The 20,157-nt window shown below is 38.7% G+C and overlaps 1 protein-coding gene across 1 annotated transcript in view; it reads left to right on the top strand.

Moving 5' to 3' along the window:
• The window catches only part of PLD5 (phospholipase D family member 5), a 492,035-nt gene that overhangs the window by 453,044 nt on the left and 18,834 nt on the right, over nucleotides 1-20,157 (top strand). The window contains exons 6-7 of the mRNA XM_065885834.1: nucleotides 9,048-9,245; nucleotides 16,329-16,465. Of these exons, the coding sequence (XP_065741906.1) occupies nucleotides 9,048-9,245; nucleotides 16,329-16,465 (335 nt within the window). The remainder of the gene's footprint in view (nucleotides 1-9,047; nucleotides 9,246-16,328; nucleotides 16,466-20,157) is intronic.

Genomic DNA, 20,157 nt, shown 5'->3' with positions numbered 1-20,157 from the left:
TGAACTAGCTGTTCTCTAAGGATCTTACATTCTCCCTTTTTCAATTAGTCACGTTCCTTCTGGCAAGCATTTTTATTCCCACTTGGTAACAAAGAAAATAAGACGTCAGGAAGTTAAGTGGTATAGACCACCCACTGTGGAAGTGAAGGGGCTAGAGAGCACATTTCTGGGCAGGAGGCTGTCTTTTAGCTGCTGAGATTCAATTCTTTATTTTCCATCCCTAGTAACAAAAATTTCACCTTGAGGGCAGAAACAAAATCAAGTTAGAGCTCCTAGTGATTAAGTTTCCTGCAGTAACTCAGAATATAAATCAGCAGCTAACTGGATGCATGGGAGTTGCTTACAGTTGCAAGTTCGTCTTTGTCAAGAAAATTAAAGAAATACTTGTTCACATTTCTACAAAACCATGAAAACAACAAACCAGACATCCATAAATGATAGATTGAGCTGTGGTTAGGCTAATCTGAATTAATTATTCTGAGTTACAGCAAAGAACAATGCTAATGCCTCCCCTTATTCTGCTGACAAGAGCATCCATCAGATGCCTGCTTTGGCTTCTGCATCACCAGTAAAACCCACTAAACCAAGCCTGTCTCCCTTCATGCTGCCTCTCATGTCCTGAGTAGAAGGGGTTTCTTTTCTTCTCTCACTGCATTTCCTTTCATAACTCCCTTCCACTAATTTTGAGAAAATAAAGAAAAATGTTCTTTTGGTATAGCTACATTTCCCCTAATTCTTATTTTGCTTTGAAATGGAGACTGCTAATATAAACAGAAATTCCAGGGCAGGAAAAAAAGAGGACATGCATATAAACAGTAGGACTTAACCCTCACCCAGGGGAACTTCTAGTTCCTCTTTGTAAGTAATTCTTCCTGAAGATGAAATATTAAACTAATCTTTCAGCTTCCCTGCTCACTAGCTGTGTGTTTGGACAAGTCCCTTAGTCTCTCCATACCTTAGTTTCCTTACCTGTGCAATGGGTTATTGTGAGGTTTAAATGAACACAGACTTGTAAAGCATTTAGAAGAGTGTCTGGTGCACTATAGGAAACTAGTACTATAGTAAACTAGTACTACCTCTGTTGTTATTTCTCCCTAAGCAGTAAGTTATAGTATCTGCTGGATTGTCTCAAGCCCAAACACTTCAGAAAATTTTTGCTCTGGTTGAAAAATCTTCAAAACAAAAGCCAATTTCTTTTTTTTTTTTTTCCGTCTTCACCTGATACCAGCCTAAACCAAATATGTATATTTAGAAATGGTTTTGAGTCATTCTAAGATTGGGAGAATGATACAGAGAGGAAGTAAAATTCTCTTTACATCTCTAGAGGGCAAAGCTTGGCTTCTTCCATCGCCTTTCGATTCTAAAGCTGTAATGTAGTCACAGCAGAATGATGTCAGAGATTGCAGATAAAAGGTCACAAAAAGCAGCTTACACAACAGGGGGAAAGGAACACTAAATCTTTGTTTAGAATACGGTCATTGGGAATATTTGTTGCTGGAGAAAATCTAAGTAGAGTGACCACTTGCATGTTGATGATGATAAATGGTACATAAGGGGATCCCTGGGGATGATAAACGCTGAGAATGTTTATAAATATGTTTCCCCCTATCTGATCATACCTAAAGGGACAAACATCATTCATAATTATGGTGTCATTAAAATAAACCTTTTTATTTTATTGCTTCCAGGTTTTCCATTAGCTTTTAAAGAATTGGTTCATCAGATTTCCAGATTAAAATGTGTGATGGTATGCATTCTAACACAAGGTACATAACAGATTCAGCGACTGGAAGACAGAGAAACATGGAAAATGTTTCAGGAGCACCACTTGGCCTTAGGTTTTAATGGGCGAAGTCTCTTCCCCAAATGCAGCCTTTCTGGATGCCTTTACACAGAGCCGTTATTGCCTTCATTTGTTCATTCCCCCTAAATGCTTCCTGCTTTGCTGCCTGGGCCACTTCCTGTTTCAGCTGGAACCGTGTTGACTACCTAGTACTCCCTCTACAGTGTGACTTAGGATAGAAAAGCAGCAGACAACACACATTGAGTGCTGGTCACTGTGCTTCCTGCACTAACTTGTCTGCTTACTGGACTCACAACCGTGTGATGTGAATGTTCTGGGGATAAGGAGGTGTCATTGCCCTCAAGTAAAAAGCCAGCCTGCATGCTTGAGATGAGCAAGTTGCTCGTAACAAGGAGGAAGAGTGACACTGTGGCCACCTGCAGGATGTAAGGAAGCTGGTTTTAGGAAGGACTTATGGGGTTGGGACTTTGTGCAAGGTTCTGTTGGGGAGGGTATAAGTAATCAAGGGCTTTGCTCAGGATTGGGTGCTATCAGGAGCAGGGCAACTTTATGATTGGGTGTTTTAATAAGCTATCTGGGAACTTCCCTGGTGGTCCAGTGGTTAAGAATCTGCTTTTCAACGTAGGGGATGCGGGTTTGATCCCTGATCAGGGGAACTAAGATCTCACATGCCGCAGGGCTACTGAGCCCACGTGCCACAACTAGAGAGAAGCCCGTGCGCCACAATGAAAGTCTGTGTGACGCAACTAAGACGTGATGCAGCCAAAAGTAAATAAATAAATAATTTTTTAAATGCAATGTGATTAAAATTTAAAAAAAAAATAATAAGTCATCTGTATGGGAGGGGGATGAAGCAAGGCTAAAACTGTGATTGGTAAAGAAGCAGCAGTCACCCATATTAGCCAGGGTGGGAGGAGTCTTTGGTCATTTCTGTGGCTTGGACAATGCTCATGTTTTGTCTGTGTTCACACACAATTACAGAGACGTCTTTTTTTTTTTTTGTCTCAACTTCATCCTGGACAGTCAACAGAGTGGCCTGGTCTGATGCCAGTGTTCTGTGAAAGAGTTCATGTTTAACAAGAGATAACCAGGGCATAGCTTGAATGCCAGATGAGTTCTTAGAAATATCAAGGCCAAGCTGACAGTCCCATGCCAGCTTCCGGGCATCAAGGGCTATTTATCATTCTCAGCAGTGTTAAGAAGTTGAAGAGCTAGGCCAAAGTCATACAGCTCATGAGTTGAAGAGGCATAATATTAATACAACTCAATCTGGTCCCTAAGCCCAAACACTTACAAACGATTTGCCCTCATTCGGCTTTTATGAAACGTCTGTTTTCACCTTCCTGGATTTCCCAGGAGAATCCAGCTAAGCTTTCTGGCATATTCTGTGGAATGAATTGGATTGAGTCTGGAGAGCAACACTGACTTCAGTAAGAATCCAAGTCTAATGTGACCTAAACACAATCTATTTCAATGACAGTCTCTTGCCGTCCTCCTTCTGTGCCTTTGTCAGAAATCAGATCTTGTTCAAGTATTCATGTGTATGGTTAGAAACACCCTTAGTTAGTGATCTCCTGCCTTTTAGCTCCAGCCACTCAGTTTGATAGAAGTGTCTTGAGGTTAATAAAGTGAACCCCTTTTTAAATAAAGTATTCTTTTAGTACGGTAGAAAGTGCTGAGAAAACTTCCCTCAAGGACATAGGGGTACAGACAGCCTAAGGCTGGTGAAGCAGTGAAAAAAACAGACTAAGGAGACAAAACAGAGTTCAGAGATAAGCTCTGCTACATATTTGCAGTTACTTTGGGCAAGATTAGTGACCATGGCCTCAGTGCTCTTAACTCTAAAATGGGAATTAGAACATCTACCTTAAAACGTGTACTGTTAACATAACAAACCTTAACATGTAACTTTATGGTTTCTGTCTGTATCCCCTGCTATGGTCCATGCTCTGAGCCCCCAAGGGCAGGAACCAGGTCTGACTTATTCCCTGCTGCAGCCTCAGAACCCGGCATGTGACCATTCCGGCACCAACTCAACCTAGCCACAAACAGTCTCTGAGGAATGAATTTTATGCCCTCACAGTTGACTGAGTGTGTGGAATCTGTTGGTAGTTAAAGTAAAATCGTTCATGGATAAAGAATTCTGCCATACCTGTTCCTGATTCAAACAAAGGATGTAGTAGAAGCATCCTCAACAGGCAGAGAAGAAAGGTGGACCTTGGTATAGCTGAAGCTAACACTGTTTGAGCCAGGCACTGAGCTAAATGTTTTACATACATGTTTTCATCTATTCTTTGTAGCAGTTCTATGATGTATGCCTATTTACAGATAAAGGAAGCGAAGAGATTAAGTACCTTGCCCTTGGTGGAGTTAGTCTGTCTTCAGAGCCTGTTCTGGGAGATGACTTCCTGTGTCTTGTTAGGTCATATGGAGAGGTCTCTCTCTCTCTCTCTCTCTCCCCTGTTCCTCTGCAGGGGAAAGTTTCAGAGCTGCTACCCTTCTAGATTTCAAATTTCACATTAACACTTACCCAGATTATTCATGCCATACCATATTGCAGAGTGGTTGCTTTCTTACTAGGTATGGGGAGCTTGCACTAGTGTAGTGAGTACTTCACTTAACATTATTCTGTGTATTAGGAAAGAGTCAGTAGAGAATGACAGGGGGCAGTGGCTTTGTTCCCCAATGACAGCAGAGATGATGTAACCCCCATGTGGAGACTAGGGGACAGCTGTTCCCAAGGAAAGAGGTACACAGGAGAGCACTGTATTCTTGTCCAGGCTTTGAACAGAAGACTCCAAACATACTTGTTTGCCATGTGTTGCAAGTAACCTGAAATCTCTAAAGGTCTGATGTGGAAAAACAAAGGATACCAAAGAGATCCAAACATACTGAAAGCCAATCATGGCCACCGAGTTCATCTTTTGGTCACAAAAATCAAATGATTCCCTGGATTTGTACTTTCATGGCATTCTGCCTCTGGCTCTACTGGGCTTGGATAGATCTGTGGATAAGGCAGTTTCCACTCAAAAGACTGTCAGGTTCTGTACCCCATTGTTGGTAGGTGCAGGAAACATGGTTAGAGGACAGTTGGCTCATTGACCAATATAAGAACTGTCATTGATGCCATCATTGAGCACCGTGCTTGTGAAAGTATTCCAGGTGGATCTCTGGGGCCAGCACGGCCACAGGTTTTATGCGTCCATGTCCAGGTTTGCTGCTCCAGGACCCTTGGCACCAGAAGAGAGGTTCTTGTTAGATTTGGGTGCTCAGGATCAGAGGCCCTCAGGCTGACCCAGAGCCAGGGCTTCTGGGTTGAGAAGGAAGCTTGTTTTCATCTCTGATCACCATAAATTCATCTTGAAGGCCAGCTATTCATTTGTTAAACATTTTCCAAGCAAGCACTATAGCCCAGCACTGGAAATAGGAATATGAACTTGATGCCTTCAGAGACTGTAGAGTCACTTAGGGGAAACAGACACACAAATTTTTTAAAACTATAATACCGCGTAAAAATGTGCCACATCAGAAATATGTGCAAGTACGGTACTAGTCAAAGCAGGAAAGATGGCCAGCAAAGGCTTCATAGAATTAACAGCCGTAGACCCGTGGGTTGCTTACTAGCCATGTGCTAAGGTCAGTATAGCATAAGGGACCAAGCACACAGGCTTTGAAGTTAGACCAAAACTCAAATCTTAGCTGTATCATTTAGCAAATAACCATCCAAACCTCAGTTTCCTTCTATATAAAGTGGAAGGAATAAATACCATTATATCTACTATCAAGATGAAAAGCACACTGCACGAGTTTCCTAGGGCTTCTAAACCACAAACTTGGTGGCTTAAAAGAGCAGGACCTTTTTTCTCACAGGTCTCTGAAGGTGCTAATGGAGAATATTTCCTGTCCTCCTAACCTCTGGTAGTGGCCAGCAGTCCTTGACACATTGCCTTGCTGATGCATCATTCCAGTGCCTATGTTCATATGTTCATCTCCCCTGTGTGTATGTGGCACAGTGTCCAAATTTTCCTTTTCTTATAAGGATGCCAGTCATATTAGATTTAGGGCCTACCATAATTCAGTATGATTTCATCTTGATTGCATCTGCAAAAACCATATTTCCTAATAAGGTCACATTCACAGGTTCTGTGTAGAAATGAATGGGACGAGGGGACACTATTCAACACAGTACACACAACAAGTGAGCCCTCAGTCAATACTAGCTATTAAAATTAGGATTGTTATTAAATTCTGACAGCAAAACTTGTAGATAGATATTATCCTCATCGAACAATAAACTAGAATTTAAGGGTTAAGTAATTTACCCAAGGCTAGTCAACAAGTAAGCCACAGAACCAAGATGCAAATCTGCCTCATCTGACTTTAAAACCTGGGAGGGTCGCCAGCCACATTCAGGCCGGAGCCAGAAGGAGCTGATCTTGGCACACAAACAGAAGTCTCTGGTCAGTATTGAGAGGCAGGTTGGGCAGGGAGAAGGGAATGCATGGTGGGCAGGAAATTGATGTCCCAAAGCCATAGATGGCAAGGCTGGAAGACCCCTGTAGACTTTATAAGCCCAACCCTTCGTTGTTCAGAAAAGGAAAAAAAGGACTCAGAATTGGATGACTTGCCCGAGACCCTATAATCTGGTTGGTGAAAGATCCTAGAGTTCAATCCACATCTTTGGCCTCAGGTCATTGTTGTTTGTCCCTTCTTTCCTGAGGATGGCCCCAGGCCAGGCCAGCCCACTGGACATGTACTAACCTTGCCTGTGTCTGGCAGGCAAGGAAGCATGTCTGGGAGGGGCAGCTGCTTACTTATGTGGGAACCTGAGTCTCAGCTCTGCTGACCCCACTGCCACCACCAGACAAAGAGCCTATTTATAAAGCTAAACTGATACAAAGTTGAAAACCCTGAAATGATCAAGGCTTCCTTGGAGAAGATAATGTGGCAGCATTGACTCAATCTGGGAAAAGACACAGAAGTGTGAAGGTCAAATGCAGAGCCTACTATTCCTGAGATTCTATCAGCAGAGACTGTGCAAACAGCAAGGTGGGCCCCATCTCAACCTGGAATGGTATTGCAATTATTAGCAGTTATGCTAAACAGTTTTTGAAAATCCCTGAGATTAGAAAACACATAAGTATGTGTAAGTCTCTCCCCTTGTCATTGTTAAGGCCCGGGTGTTGAAGGCCCTGCCCCCAACTCCCTCATCCTTTCTCCACAGCCAGGCAAAGGGACCTTTCCAGTTCGTAGCCTGTCCACACCCCCTCTGCCTCATCACCTCCCTCCCCATGTCCTTCGGCATAAATGCCAAACTGCCCATCCCAGCACAGAGGCCTCTGGGAATCTGACACACCTGTCCCACCAGTTTTACCCTCTGCCATCAAATTAAAGTATTTACCCACTCACATACGCATTCTCCCTTATCTCCCTCAGCTTCAGCTGCACAACTCTGATTCTATCCCACTGACCTCAGTGCCTTTGCACATACCTGATACGCCCTCCCCACTCTAGTTCCTCCCACTTTCTTAACCTTTCTTAATTGTCCTTAATGTTTGTGTCCATTCAATTCTAGAAATCTGTGCTAAAGCAATCCTTGTACAGGCGCACAGAGATGTGTGTACAAGGGTGCTCGTTGCTTTATATTTTGTATTAGAGGAAAAATAAGGACAAGTCCATCAGCAGGTTAAATAATTTGTGTCCATCTATTCTGTGGTTGCTGTGGAGCTGCTAAAATGATGCCAGCCAGGTATAGATGACTGTGAAAAGATCTCCATGATGCACTGTATTAGGGAGTCCTAACAGGAAAAGAGAGATGGGCCCCTACACAGTTGGTGACCTCTCCTATAATCCTGAGAAGAGTGTTGAGTAGGGAGGTGGAAGAAAGGCATGAAGTTAAACACCTTCCAAGGTGTCCCTGACAAACCCCTCACTGGGTGTTCAGATCATGAGGCATGTGTATTTATGCTGTTAAGACCAAAATTTCACTTTTTCACTTTCATTGACTAAATCAGAAATCATCTATAATTTTTCAAAGTGATAATAGACTTGAAGCCAGTGCTGCTATGTTCCTGGGTGTATTTGATCAAGGGTGAGAAAACCTGCATCAAATTCTGAATCTACCCCTGACTAGATCTCTCACTCGGGGGGATATATTTTTGCTTACCTGTGTAAGATTTACTTTCCTCATCTGTGCATCGAGGGAGGTGGACAAAATAATCTCTATGATATCTTTGTTGCAAGATTCTATTGGTCTCTTACTCTTGAGGCTTGTGCAATGTTAATAAGAATAATAATTGCTAATGTATTTTAAGTGGTTACGATGTGATAGGCACTATTCTAAGCCCAGAAAATATATTAACCGTGTTATGCATCATAGCAATTGTATGAAATAAATACTATTGTCTCCTTTTTATGGAAGAAGAAAATAATGCCCAGAGATTAAGTATCTTAAAAGTCACACAGGGCTTTCCTCATGGCACAGTGGTTAAGAATCCGCCTGCCGATGCAGGGGACACGGGTTCAAGCCCTAGTCCGGGAAGATCCCACATGCCGCAGAGCAACTAAGCCCATGCACCACAACTACTGAGCCTGTGCTCTAGAGCCCATGCTCCATAACAAGAGAAGCCACCACAATGAGCAGCCCGCACACCACAACGAAGAGTAGCCCCCGCTCGCCACAACTAGAGAAAGCCTGCACGCAGCAACAAAGACCCAGTGCAGCCAAAAGTAAATTTATTTAAAATAAAAAAGTCACACAAAGTCACACAGTAGAAATTTGTAGAGTTGGAACCTAATTTCAGGCAATCTGATTCCAGAATCCATGATCTAAACCATTCTGTTATGTTGCAACTAAAAGTCAATCTTTATATTGCTGCACGATTTAAGGATTCATACCAAAAAATTTAATGTTGAAGAAAACAATCTGAAGAGCTGATATAAAAAGTGTAGGTGAATATGGAAAAATTATCCATAAGAGCTCAAATGCAAAACTCCAGCAAAAGTTTTCCTTAAATATTTAAGCATTTTAATGACGCATCATTTCTGTATACCATAATGTGACTGTATCTACATACTTACAGATACAGTGTATATATATAGTTGTTACAGTATAACAATTGCAAGAAGAAAATATCGCTATTGCTATTATTGCAGTCTTTTCTCTGAGAATACTACATTTTTTTCTCTGAGAGTAACACCATCACGTGTACACGGCATTGATGCTTTCATTTTACTTTCACAGATGAAAGAACTTGGTGTCATCTTCTACAACTGCAGCTGTCTGGTCCTAGATTTACAAAGGATATTCGCTTTATATAGTTCATTAAAATTCAAGAGCAGAGTACCTCAGACCTGGTCCAAGAGGCTCTATGGGGTCTATGACAATGAAAAGAAATTGCAGCTTCAGTTGAACGAAACCAAATCTCAAGCATTTGTGTCGGTGAGTTTTGCCCTCTTCTCCTCCTCCCTCCTTCCCCCAAAGGCCCTTTATTAAGTTGCAATGTTCAAGTGTGATCTTGTGTTGGGCAAAAATGAATTTGACAGATCAGTTCAACACATCCCTTGAAGAGTTAAAATATATCCATTCTTATACTCAATCATATGCTGTCCCTAGTTATAATAACAATACATGTGAATAATCATTCCTAGTTTCAGATACTTTGCATTATCTGATTTGATCCCCCCAGTCACCCCTTAAGGTAGACCCAGGATTATGACTGTGTTACAAATGAAGATATTGAAGTTTATCTACTAGCACAAAGACTGTCAGATGGCAGGTGCCAAGAGAAACACAAGTGCCCAGGTCTTCTGATACCAGACGCTATTTTTGATGCCTTTCATCAATGATTTTCAGACTTGATCTTAGCAGTAGAACCCTCTGATGAAACAAATCTGAGGGAACCCCAGTGAGTAAAACAGACAAAAGCAGAACTATTGTATTTGATTGGGGCTGGAGGGCAAGAGGCCCATCCAAAAGGGCAGGACACCGTTTCCAGGCCTCTGATTACACTTGAAAACCACCACCCCCTGCCCACACACCACAGCTATCCCCACAGTGTTGCTGAGAGTTGGCAATGTAAATATCTGGACCTACAGTTCTGGTCCTCAAACTTTAAAGTATCTAAGAACCAGACGGGAAACCTGTTTAAAATGCAAACTTACAGTCCCCCCATCCTCACCAGGATCTGATCCACTGGACCTGGGTGAGACCTTAGAATTTTGATTTGAATCAGGCTTCTGAATGATCCTTATGCTCAGGTAAACTTCTCTAAACCATGCTCCCAATTTAATATGGCTGTTTCTCCACTGTCAAGCTGTGCTTCTATGCCAACAACTTATGTCACTGAAGAGCTTTTCATGGAAGAGTGAATAGTAGCCTTTTTACCTATTAAATAGTAGGTAAAAAATTTTGAAAATTTAGAAATCTGGCAGTAGAGAGAAAATTCAATTTTCTTGTCTTAAACAAATTCATATAAGTGTGAATAATATAAAATAGACTATGAAAGATTTTCATCAAGTAGAACTAAAAAAAACCCTTTTTTTGGTATGTGTGGAGGTCAATAATGCAGTAGCATGTAGCATATCATATAGGGCATTTTACTAAAAAATGCATATATTCAATTTTATTTCCTCTCAAGACAACCCTATAAGACAAGAAAACCAGATATTATTCTCAATTTGTAGATTAGTTGCAATATGAAATTTGCCAAGGAACCACTAATCCATATGGTAACATCACACCCCAGGAGTCCAGTAGAACAGATCGAAGCAGCAAGAAATAGATGAATTATAAGCAAATTTCAGATAGTTGCTAGATTTTGAATTTAGTTTGAATCTTAGAGATGAGTGAATGTCATTGTTGCATAAATTTTAAATCTGACCCTTAAAAAAGTGGGGGAGTCCTCCTTTGTTGATCCCAAAGTTAACATCTCTACTTCAGAGAGAAGGCCCAAGCCTTTAATAAAATGTATGAAAATGCAAGGGCTTTGCTGTATTCCAGGGCAAATTTATAAACTGATTTTTATTAAATGGTTTGCCACAAAATAAGTTGAGCTTTTTTTAACAGTCCTTCAAGTATAGTCTTTTAACCATACAGCACCTTTGTTTTCTATTTTTATTTTATTATTTTAAATTATTTTATTTTCCATTTCTTATTAATATCTCAAGCCTACCTTTGAATTTCAGTTCAACAGATATTAATTGAACACCATTTTTACAGAGGTATAAAATCTTACATGTATAAGATAAATAAAAGTCAGTATTCCCAATATTGGAATTAGTATCATTTACTTAGAGCTCCTTGATCTCGCCTCTGTTATAGCATTTATCACATTTTTGTAACTATTTATTTATTATCTCTCCCACTATTTTATCAGGCTCTGAAGGTTATATACTGTACTCTCTTCATTATTGTTATTCCCAGTACCTCCCTCAAGCCTCCCTAAAGCAGCAATAAATGTTGGATTGGTTCTACTAGTAGTAATATCAATAAGAAGTTCCAGGATACATACAGTTTTCTGAGTATATGTGCCAAACAAATGCCAAGACAAATTTATTTAAGTTCAAAATATTTGTTGTAAAATATCTTAAAATAGTATACTATATTTTTATAAGCTGACAGTCCCAAGACTAAATTAACACACAAAATATATATATTTGAAGGCCTTAAGAATTATCATTACCAAAATTAGATTTTAGGTGATAATAACTTAGCATGGTTAAATATAAATTTTAAGTTATTATATAGATATGAATTATTTCTAATTTTCTCATGGAACACAAAGAGGCACTTGGTTAGATTTAAGTATGTGATTTCTAATAACTTGGGGCCAGATCATTCTAATTTTCTTACATTCCCCATTGAAATCAGAAGATAGGAACAATAGGCTGAGTTTTTGTCCTATTTGGTGGAGTTCTTTTTAGAGCTCTTGAGATTATGCATTTGATTTCCAAGATAAAGACTAGTTAGTTCAAGGTCTGTTTTTATCAGTTTGGGTGCTAGACAGATTTCATTTCTTGTTGTTTATTGTTTAGTTCATTCATCCATCAATCATTAAACTGAGATTTATTTAGTGAGTGAGGGCAGACATTGAATAGAACTTGGTGCTACTCTGAAAAATATAATTAAATACCCCTTTATAATCTCTGCTATATATTTTAATTACATTTTAATAGATTTATTGATATATAACTTACTACCATAAAATTCATCCTTTTAAAGTATAAAACTCAGTGGGTTTTAGTATAGTCACAGAGTTTTACCTTCTCCACCTTCTAATTTTAGAATATTTTCATCACCACAAAGGAAAAAGCCATACCCATTAGTAGTCACTCTCCATTTTCCCCTTCTCTCAGCCCTTAGAAACCACTAATCTACTTTCTGTGTCTAAGGATTTGCCTTTTTCTAGACACTTCATATACACGAAGTAATACAATATACAGTCTTTTGTAACTGACTTCTTTCACTTAGTATAATGTTTTTGAAGTGCAAGACTCAGTACTTTTTCCTTTTTATGGCCAAATAATATTCCACTGTATGGATATATCACATTTTGTTTATCTGTCCATCAGTTGATGGACATTTGAGTGTTTTTACCTTTTGGCTATTGTGAATAGTACTCCTATGAACCTTCATGTACAAATATGTATTTGAATATCCATTTTCAGTTCTTTTGGATTTATGCTTAGGAGTGAAATTGCTGGGTACTGTGGTAACTCTATGTTAAACATTCTGAGACATTGACAAACTTTTCCAAATTGGCTGCACCATTTTACACTTCCACCAGCAATAAATGAGGGTTTCAGTTTCTCCACATCTTTGCCAACACCTGCTATTTTCTGTTTTATTTTAGCCTTCCTGGCGGGTGTGAAATTTGTCTTATGATTTTGATTTACATATTTTAATGCACTTACTGGCCATTTGTATATCTTAATACACTTACTGTCCATTTGTATATCTTTTTAGAGAATTGTCTGTCAAATCCTCTGCTCATTTTTCAATTAGATTTCTTGTTTTTTTGGTTATTGAGTTGTAAGAGTTCTTTATACATTCTAGATACAAGAATGTACTTGATTTGCAAATATTTTCTCCCCTTCTGTGGGTTGTTTTTTCATGTTTAATTACATTTTAACATATATATTCTGGGAATGGAGTATGAATTTTTTTTAAAAACCAGGAAACTGTTATGAAATAAATCAAAACCCTACTAAAGCAAGTATTTAATGAATATGCAAAACAAGGTACATGCAAATATAAGGCATTTATAGATGTAAGAAAGAAACATAGATTACTTATTATCAAGATGCCTCAAGAGCACTTGATTGGTAAAAGATCATCACAGAGCTGAAATAAAGAAAAGGATCTGTATTTTCCTTCTCCTTATATTTTGCTATGGAATAAAGGAGTACACAGTGCAAGGCTCAGAAAATTAGTTCAGGAATGATAAAAAGGGAACTTAACAGCCTTCTCTGTAATTAAACAATCAGAACTAGTTAATTTCCTCTGCTAAATCAGAGGACACAGCAAGCACTACCATGACCCCAGGGGCAGAGGTACTCATACAAATAGTCATACATTTCCTTAATAAACACATGAAGCATCTGCCATGCTCTAGGCATTGGGTTGGCAATGGGAACATAGGAAAGAAAAAGGTATGTACAAATAAAGGTCTATTCACACATGGATGGAAATACCTAGAGTGAAGCAACTCCAGCTAGGAGTAGAGGTTGGGGGTCATACAAGCCTCCAACACTTACTAATTTAAGGAGCACTTTCACATTCATTCCACAAATATTTATTGAGCATATAATATGTGTTAAGTATGGCATGGCACAAGGTGCCAGAGACATACAGCCAAGCAGCTCACAAGCTGGTGGAGAATCACACAGACAAATGAATGCAGTACAATGTAGCATGTGCTGGAATGACGCTGCACAAAGCAGGAATCTTATGTTGATCACTGATGTATATGCCAAGTGCCTAGACTAGAGCTAGGTGCATGGCAGGTACTTAGTAATATTTGATGAATGAATGAAAGCAAGTACAGAAGAGGAGCAGACCCAGCCAGGAGTACGCCATTCTCTTATTTAAGCCACAAGGCAAACCAATGTGAAAGATTTGTTACTGTTCTTATCTCATTGGAAACAGAGGCTCAGGAAGTGTAAGGGACATGCCCAGCATGCTACAGGTTATAAATGCTGGAACCTGGCACATCACAAGCATATAAATGCTCTATCACCAAAGGCACAGTATCCTAACTTATTAGAAAATAGCAAATGTAAAGAGACCAGCAACTCTGTGTCTAAGTTTGTTCCTCCCTGAAACCAAAATCCAGTTTTGGGAACATGCAAGGAAATTCAGGAAATTCCTAACTGAAGCAAAAACATGGGCATGTGGACACATTTCAGAGTTGACCTAGGCTCCTGTCTAGAGCTAAGATCCTTAGATTCTTCATGTTAAACCTAAAGAATGTTTAAAGCAGACCCAGTAGGCTGAGGAAATTAATGAATTTGAATATTTAATTTATTAATGGAGATAGAAAAATGAGTAAAATGCAATTCCTAAAATCAAGGTGTATCAGTCCAAGCAAGGACATGAGACAAGTGTGAGTAATTATAAGTTTGAATACACTAAACAATATAACAAATAAATCATATTATGGGAGGACAGAAAAGGAGAAGTAGCCTCTAGGTGACAATATTAAAAAGTTTCATGAGGAGATAGTATATGAGCTAGAACTTTGAGAATGTATAGGACTCTGACAGGCAGAGATAGGAAAACACATCAGCCAGAGGGGCTGGCAGCAGCAAATACATAGAGGCAGACAAGATGAGAACATAGCCATGGGCTGACAATTATTTTATTTTGGGGCACAGAAGGCATGGTAGCCAGTAAATGAAGGAGGCAGAGAAATGGGAGGGCCAAAACTCAGAGGATACATGGATCCATCCCTCCCAATGAGATCAGACTGGATTCCAAGAAACCAGCAGTCCTGAGAGTGACACATGTTTGTTTGTTTGTCTTTGAAGCATCGAGGAGACAAGGAAATGAGTTCAGAAGACATATAAAAGCCCCAGCAAACAGCACCAGTGCCTGAATGAGGGAAACAGCAATCTGGAGTAAGAGGGAGGGACAACATGAGAGACACTGCAGAAGCCCAAGCCATCTATCTTGGTGACAGATGGGGTATCTGCATATATGTGTGCTGGGGAAGAAGTGTAGGATGAGCATTGGCTTTTGTTTGTTTGTTTTTTAATTTATTTTTTATTGTTTTGTTTTGGGCTTTTTTGTTGTGGTTTATTTCTCTCTTTTAGCATTAGGTTTTTTTTTTTAATACTTAGAAGCTCATCCTCATTCCAGAAGGAAAGTAATTTAAATCAAAAACTCATTCTGATACTCATCTGCCAAGACAACATTCTGAGTAGGGACGCCTGGTGGGTGTGGCCCTTAAACAGGCTCCTTTCTCAGTCCCACACTCCTCCCCAGTTGGGCATCCAGTCCAAGAGCTTCATCTTCCCTCTCTCTAAGCTGGGATAGGGATTCCCACCAGCACTGTGTGGGGAGTTGTTCCCAAACATTTGTCAGGGACCCTGACCACCATTACTGGTAGAACATTTGATGAAGGACCCAGTACTGCCATTCCAGGCAGTTCCAGAAACTGTTTATATGGGCTTTGGTACTAAGCACCCATTGCTTTTTTTGTGTTCCTTCACTTGGTTTCTTGCTTGTCAGAGTAATGCAGGAACTACAGAAATGATCCTTTCAGTCTTGTCCAGTGGAAAACCAATGAGAAAACCAAAGTACATCTTTCCCTTTCTATAGCAACTTTATCTAAAAACATCATACTTCTGTAAGATGGTAACCACTTCGAGCAACATGAGAAAAATACCTCAAGTATAATTTGCCTCTTTTTTCATTTTCCTTAAGGCCCTGTCTCTCCTTATGAACTTGGCATCTTAATAAGTCACTTGGTTTTTCCTCTAGAATTACTGATGACCCTTTCTTAAAAATCAACACTCCTCTTCCTCACTTGATGAAAGATTTGGGGAAAAAAAAAACACAAGATTTTTAGACCATGTGTCTTGAACATCTTCATGGCCACATTACCTTTCAAGTGAAATAACTTCTAGCATAAATGGCTTGCTATATGCATATATACACTATATATGGTAATGTCTGAGAAAATTAACTATGTATGACAGGGATGTATACCAGAGTCACGTTAAGTTTAGAGTTAGAGCACTCTTATAAAAATAAGAGGTGTGTGTATTAAAAACAAGAATTCCCTCCCAAAACTGACTTAAAGGACAGGTTTGAGACCCATACACCTTTTCTACTTGCCTCAACTTTGATAGAACTGAAAATGTATTTGTCTTAATCTCATAAAGAACTGGAAAGTAGGTTTGCAAAAATTGGTTAAAAGCCAAGATTCATTTTTTAAAAATTTTAAATAACATCAAAAAAGAGAAATCCCCAGATTGCAAAAATTAATACTCTAAAAGTTTGTTTTTTGTGTCTTCACAGAATTCTCCCAAACTGTTTTGCCCTAAAAACAGAAGCTTTGACATAGACGCCATCTACAGTGTAATAGATGATGCCAAGCAATACGTGTACATCGCAGTCATGGACTACCTGCCTATCTCCAGCACAAGCACCAAAAGGTCAGTGAGTGTGCAATCTCAGCTTAGATCCTGGGCTCCAGGGCCAGACACTAAACTGGAGACCACAGGAGAAAACACCGTGGACACTGAGATTCTATCAGGTCACATTAGGTTGCACACCATTCACATCTCAGTGTACATTTGCAGCTCACCCATGGTGCATCTCCTCTCTCAGTCCACTTTAAGGACTCAGGGTCTCATCCCACAGAACCACCTCAGTAGTTTACATTATAAGCATGAGAGGAACTTTAGAATAAAGATTGGGTTGTTTTCAACTTGAAAATTATTTGGAAAAATAAATAAATTTAAATTATTTGAAAAAAAATTTTTTGAAAATTATCAGTTGAGAGGTACCTGAAGGACATACTGAAACTGAGTAGGTCTGGCAAGATTTTCCTTAAAGGAGGTATCACTTTGTTGTATTCATGTAGGTCTTCATTAAGTGCTAAATTTTCATACTATCTTTTCCACTTTAGGAGAAAGGAACTTAAAATATGTATGTTCTCAGTCAATCCATCCATCTGTAAGAGGAAGAGAGTATCTTAAAATGGAGATTTATTTTTTAATATTCATCACTGTTTAAGTGTGGAAATACTTAGAATCAACTTAGGAGCAGAATTTATGTCTCTAAGTCATAAATGCATGACTAGTCCCCAAGTATTTCCCACTTTTGCTTTCTTGCAGGGAATGCAGAGATTTGGGTGCTTGTAAATGTTTTGAATAATCCATTTAATCCAGGAAAAGTTTCCAAAGTGCAAATTTCTAGGGGTACAACCTGAGACCTTTTTAATTTGGAAAATTACAGTTTCAGAATAACCATTTACTGAGGTTAAATAATGTGATGTGCCCTATATTGCTTGAATATTTTTCATATTGCCAACCTCACATATGCATAATATACAACTTCTCTATGCAAATGACTTTAAGATTGCAAAAGATGTGTTTCTCCCAGAAAGTGATGACTCCTAATGATTGTCAAAAACAATTTTAGGCTGCAAGATGCACATTATTAGGACACCTTTACTTTAAAATATTGTGCACCCTTTGAACATTCATGGATTTTTTCCACATGCTTTCATTTATTCAATCCCTCTTTTTTATGTTTTTTCCATTTATTGTTTATTTGATTTTAGATTTTGTCTTAGACTTCAGCTTCACTTTGGGAAGAGTTTGAAACATGATAGGTTTTACCTGATTTTCCTGTTATTTGGGAGAATAAGTTCAAGTTTATGGACTTATTAGGATGGGATGATAATTTCAGAGGGTTGGAAAAACCTTCATTCCATGAAGTCCCTTCAAACAAACAAAATTAGGATCCTTCATAGACAAGGGGGAAGGAATTAGTATGGATAATCTAAAATATCTTGGAAATACAAAAATTAGAGAAAACTAAAAGAACTAGAAACTGACCTGAAGTCTTGCATTTTGATTATTAAAATATCATTATTGTTATTATTCAAAGAGCAGTTCTTTTATTATACTGATGGTATTTCAAACCTGTTAATATCTCTAGCATTTTAAATGAAAAGCCATCAGAGACATAAGAAGTAGTTCACACATCAAGGTTAAAATTAAATTCTTCTCAATCATATGAATGAAAAAAGATTTTAAAGAGTGTGTTAAATTATCAGTGTGTTAATAACCTACAAACTTAAAATTTAGTCTGCACAGTAAACATAAAATAAAAGAGAAAAAATCTACATGCTTCCAAATTAGAAATGGTTGATATTGGTAGACAGAGATATTGAATATATTCTCCAAACTGGGAAGGAACTTTGACACCAAAAAACAAGCAATTTTGAAGTTTATTGTGGGTAAATTACATATAGGCAGCATTGGGCAGATGGAGATCCAGAGACATTCTCAGCTGCACTCCATACTGCCAAAAGGGGCACAGGGGGACTTAAGGGGGCTAAAGGTAAAAATAGAACTGACTACTAAGGGAGAAGCATGTCTGCACTGACAGACACCAGAGATTATTCCTCCCCTGAGGGGGTCTCATGATCATTAAACATCTGAATCAGCAAAAATCATTCAGTTCATATCAGATGAAGGCAAAGATAAAAGATGAACATGTTCCAAATTAAAGAACAAGATTAAAAATGAGAAGAAGAACTAAGTGAAGTGGAGATAGGCAGTCTTATCTGAGAAAGAGTTCAAGGTAATGATCATAAAGATGATCAAAGAACTCAGGAGAAAAATGGATGAAAACAGTGAGAATTTAGAAAGAGAAAAGATAAAGAACAACCAAGCAGAGATGAAGACTACAATAACCAAAATGAAAAATACACTAGAAGGAATCAACAGTAGACTAAATGATATAGAGGAAAATGGATCAGCAAGCTGGAAGACAGAGTAGTAGAAATCACTGACATCGAACAGAAAAAAGAAGAAAAATAAATGAGGACAGTTTAAGAGACCTCTGGGACAACATCAAGAATACTAACATTTTCATTATAGGGGTCCCAGAATGAGAAGAGAGAGAAAGGGACAGAGAACATATTTGAAGACATAATAGCTGAAAACTTCCCTGACCTGGGAAAGGAAACAGGCATAGAGGTCCGGGAATCACAGAGAGTCCCAAACAGGATCAACTCAAAGAGGAACACAACAAGACACATGGTTATTAAAATGGCAAAAATTAAAGATAAGAGAGAATATTAAAAGCAGCAAGGGAAAAGCAACACATTACATACAAGGGAACTCCCATAAGGCTAACAGCTGACTTCTCAGCAAAAACTCTACAGGTCAGAAAGGAATGATATGATATAAAATGATGAAAGGGGAAAACCTACAACCAAGAATACTCTACCTGGCAAGGCTCTCATTCAGATTTGATGGAGAGATCAAAAGTTTTACAGACAAGCAAAAGCTAAAAGAGCAGCAGTTATAAAAGTACTGTTAAAAGGACTTCTCTAAGAGGAAAAAAAAGCCCACAACTAGAAACATGAAAATTATTATATTGCAAATGATATGGCCAATAAGGGGTTAATATCCAAAATATATAAACAGTTCACACAACTCAACATCAAAAAATCCCCAAACATCCTGATTTAAAAATGGACAGAAGACCTGAATAGATGTTTTTCCAAAGAAGCCATATAGATGGCCAACAGGCCAGGAAAAGATGCTCAACATCGCAAATTATCAGAGAAATGCAAATCAAAACCATAATGAGATATCACCTCACACCTGTCAGAATGGCTGTCATCAAAAAGGCCACAAATAACAAAAGTTGGTGAGGATGTGGAAAAAAATGGAACCCTTGTACACTGTTGGGATGTAAATCGGTGCAGCCACTGTGGAAAACAGTGTGGAGTTTCCTCAAAAAACTAGAAATAGAACTACCGTATGATCCAGCAATTCTACTACTAGGTATATATCTGAAGAAAATGAAAACACTAATTCAAAAAGATGCATGCACCTCAACATTCATAACAGCATTATTGGAAGTGCCAATATGTGGCACTATGTGGAAACAGCCTAAGTGTCCATCAACAGATGAATGGATAAAGAAGATGTGGTATATATATGTAATGGAATACTACTCAGTCATAAAGGTGAATGAAATTTTGCTATCTGCAACAACATGGATGGACCTGAAGGGTATTATGCTTAGTGAAATAAGTCAGACAAAGAAAGATAAATACTGTATGATATCACTTAATAGGTGGATATAACAAAAGAGAAAC

Source organism: Phocoena phocoena, chromosome 1 (genome assembly GCF_963924675.1).
Source record: "Phocoena phocoena chromosome 1, mPhoPho1.1, whole genome shotgun sequence".
Classification (NCBI taxonomy): domain Eukaryota; kingdom Metazoa; phylum Chordata; class Mammalia; order Artiodactyla; family Phocoenidae; genus Phocoena; species Phocoena phocoena.
Note: the sequence above shows the minus strand (reverse complement) of the source record. Positions and strands in the feature narration are given on the sequence as shown.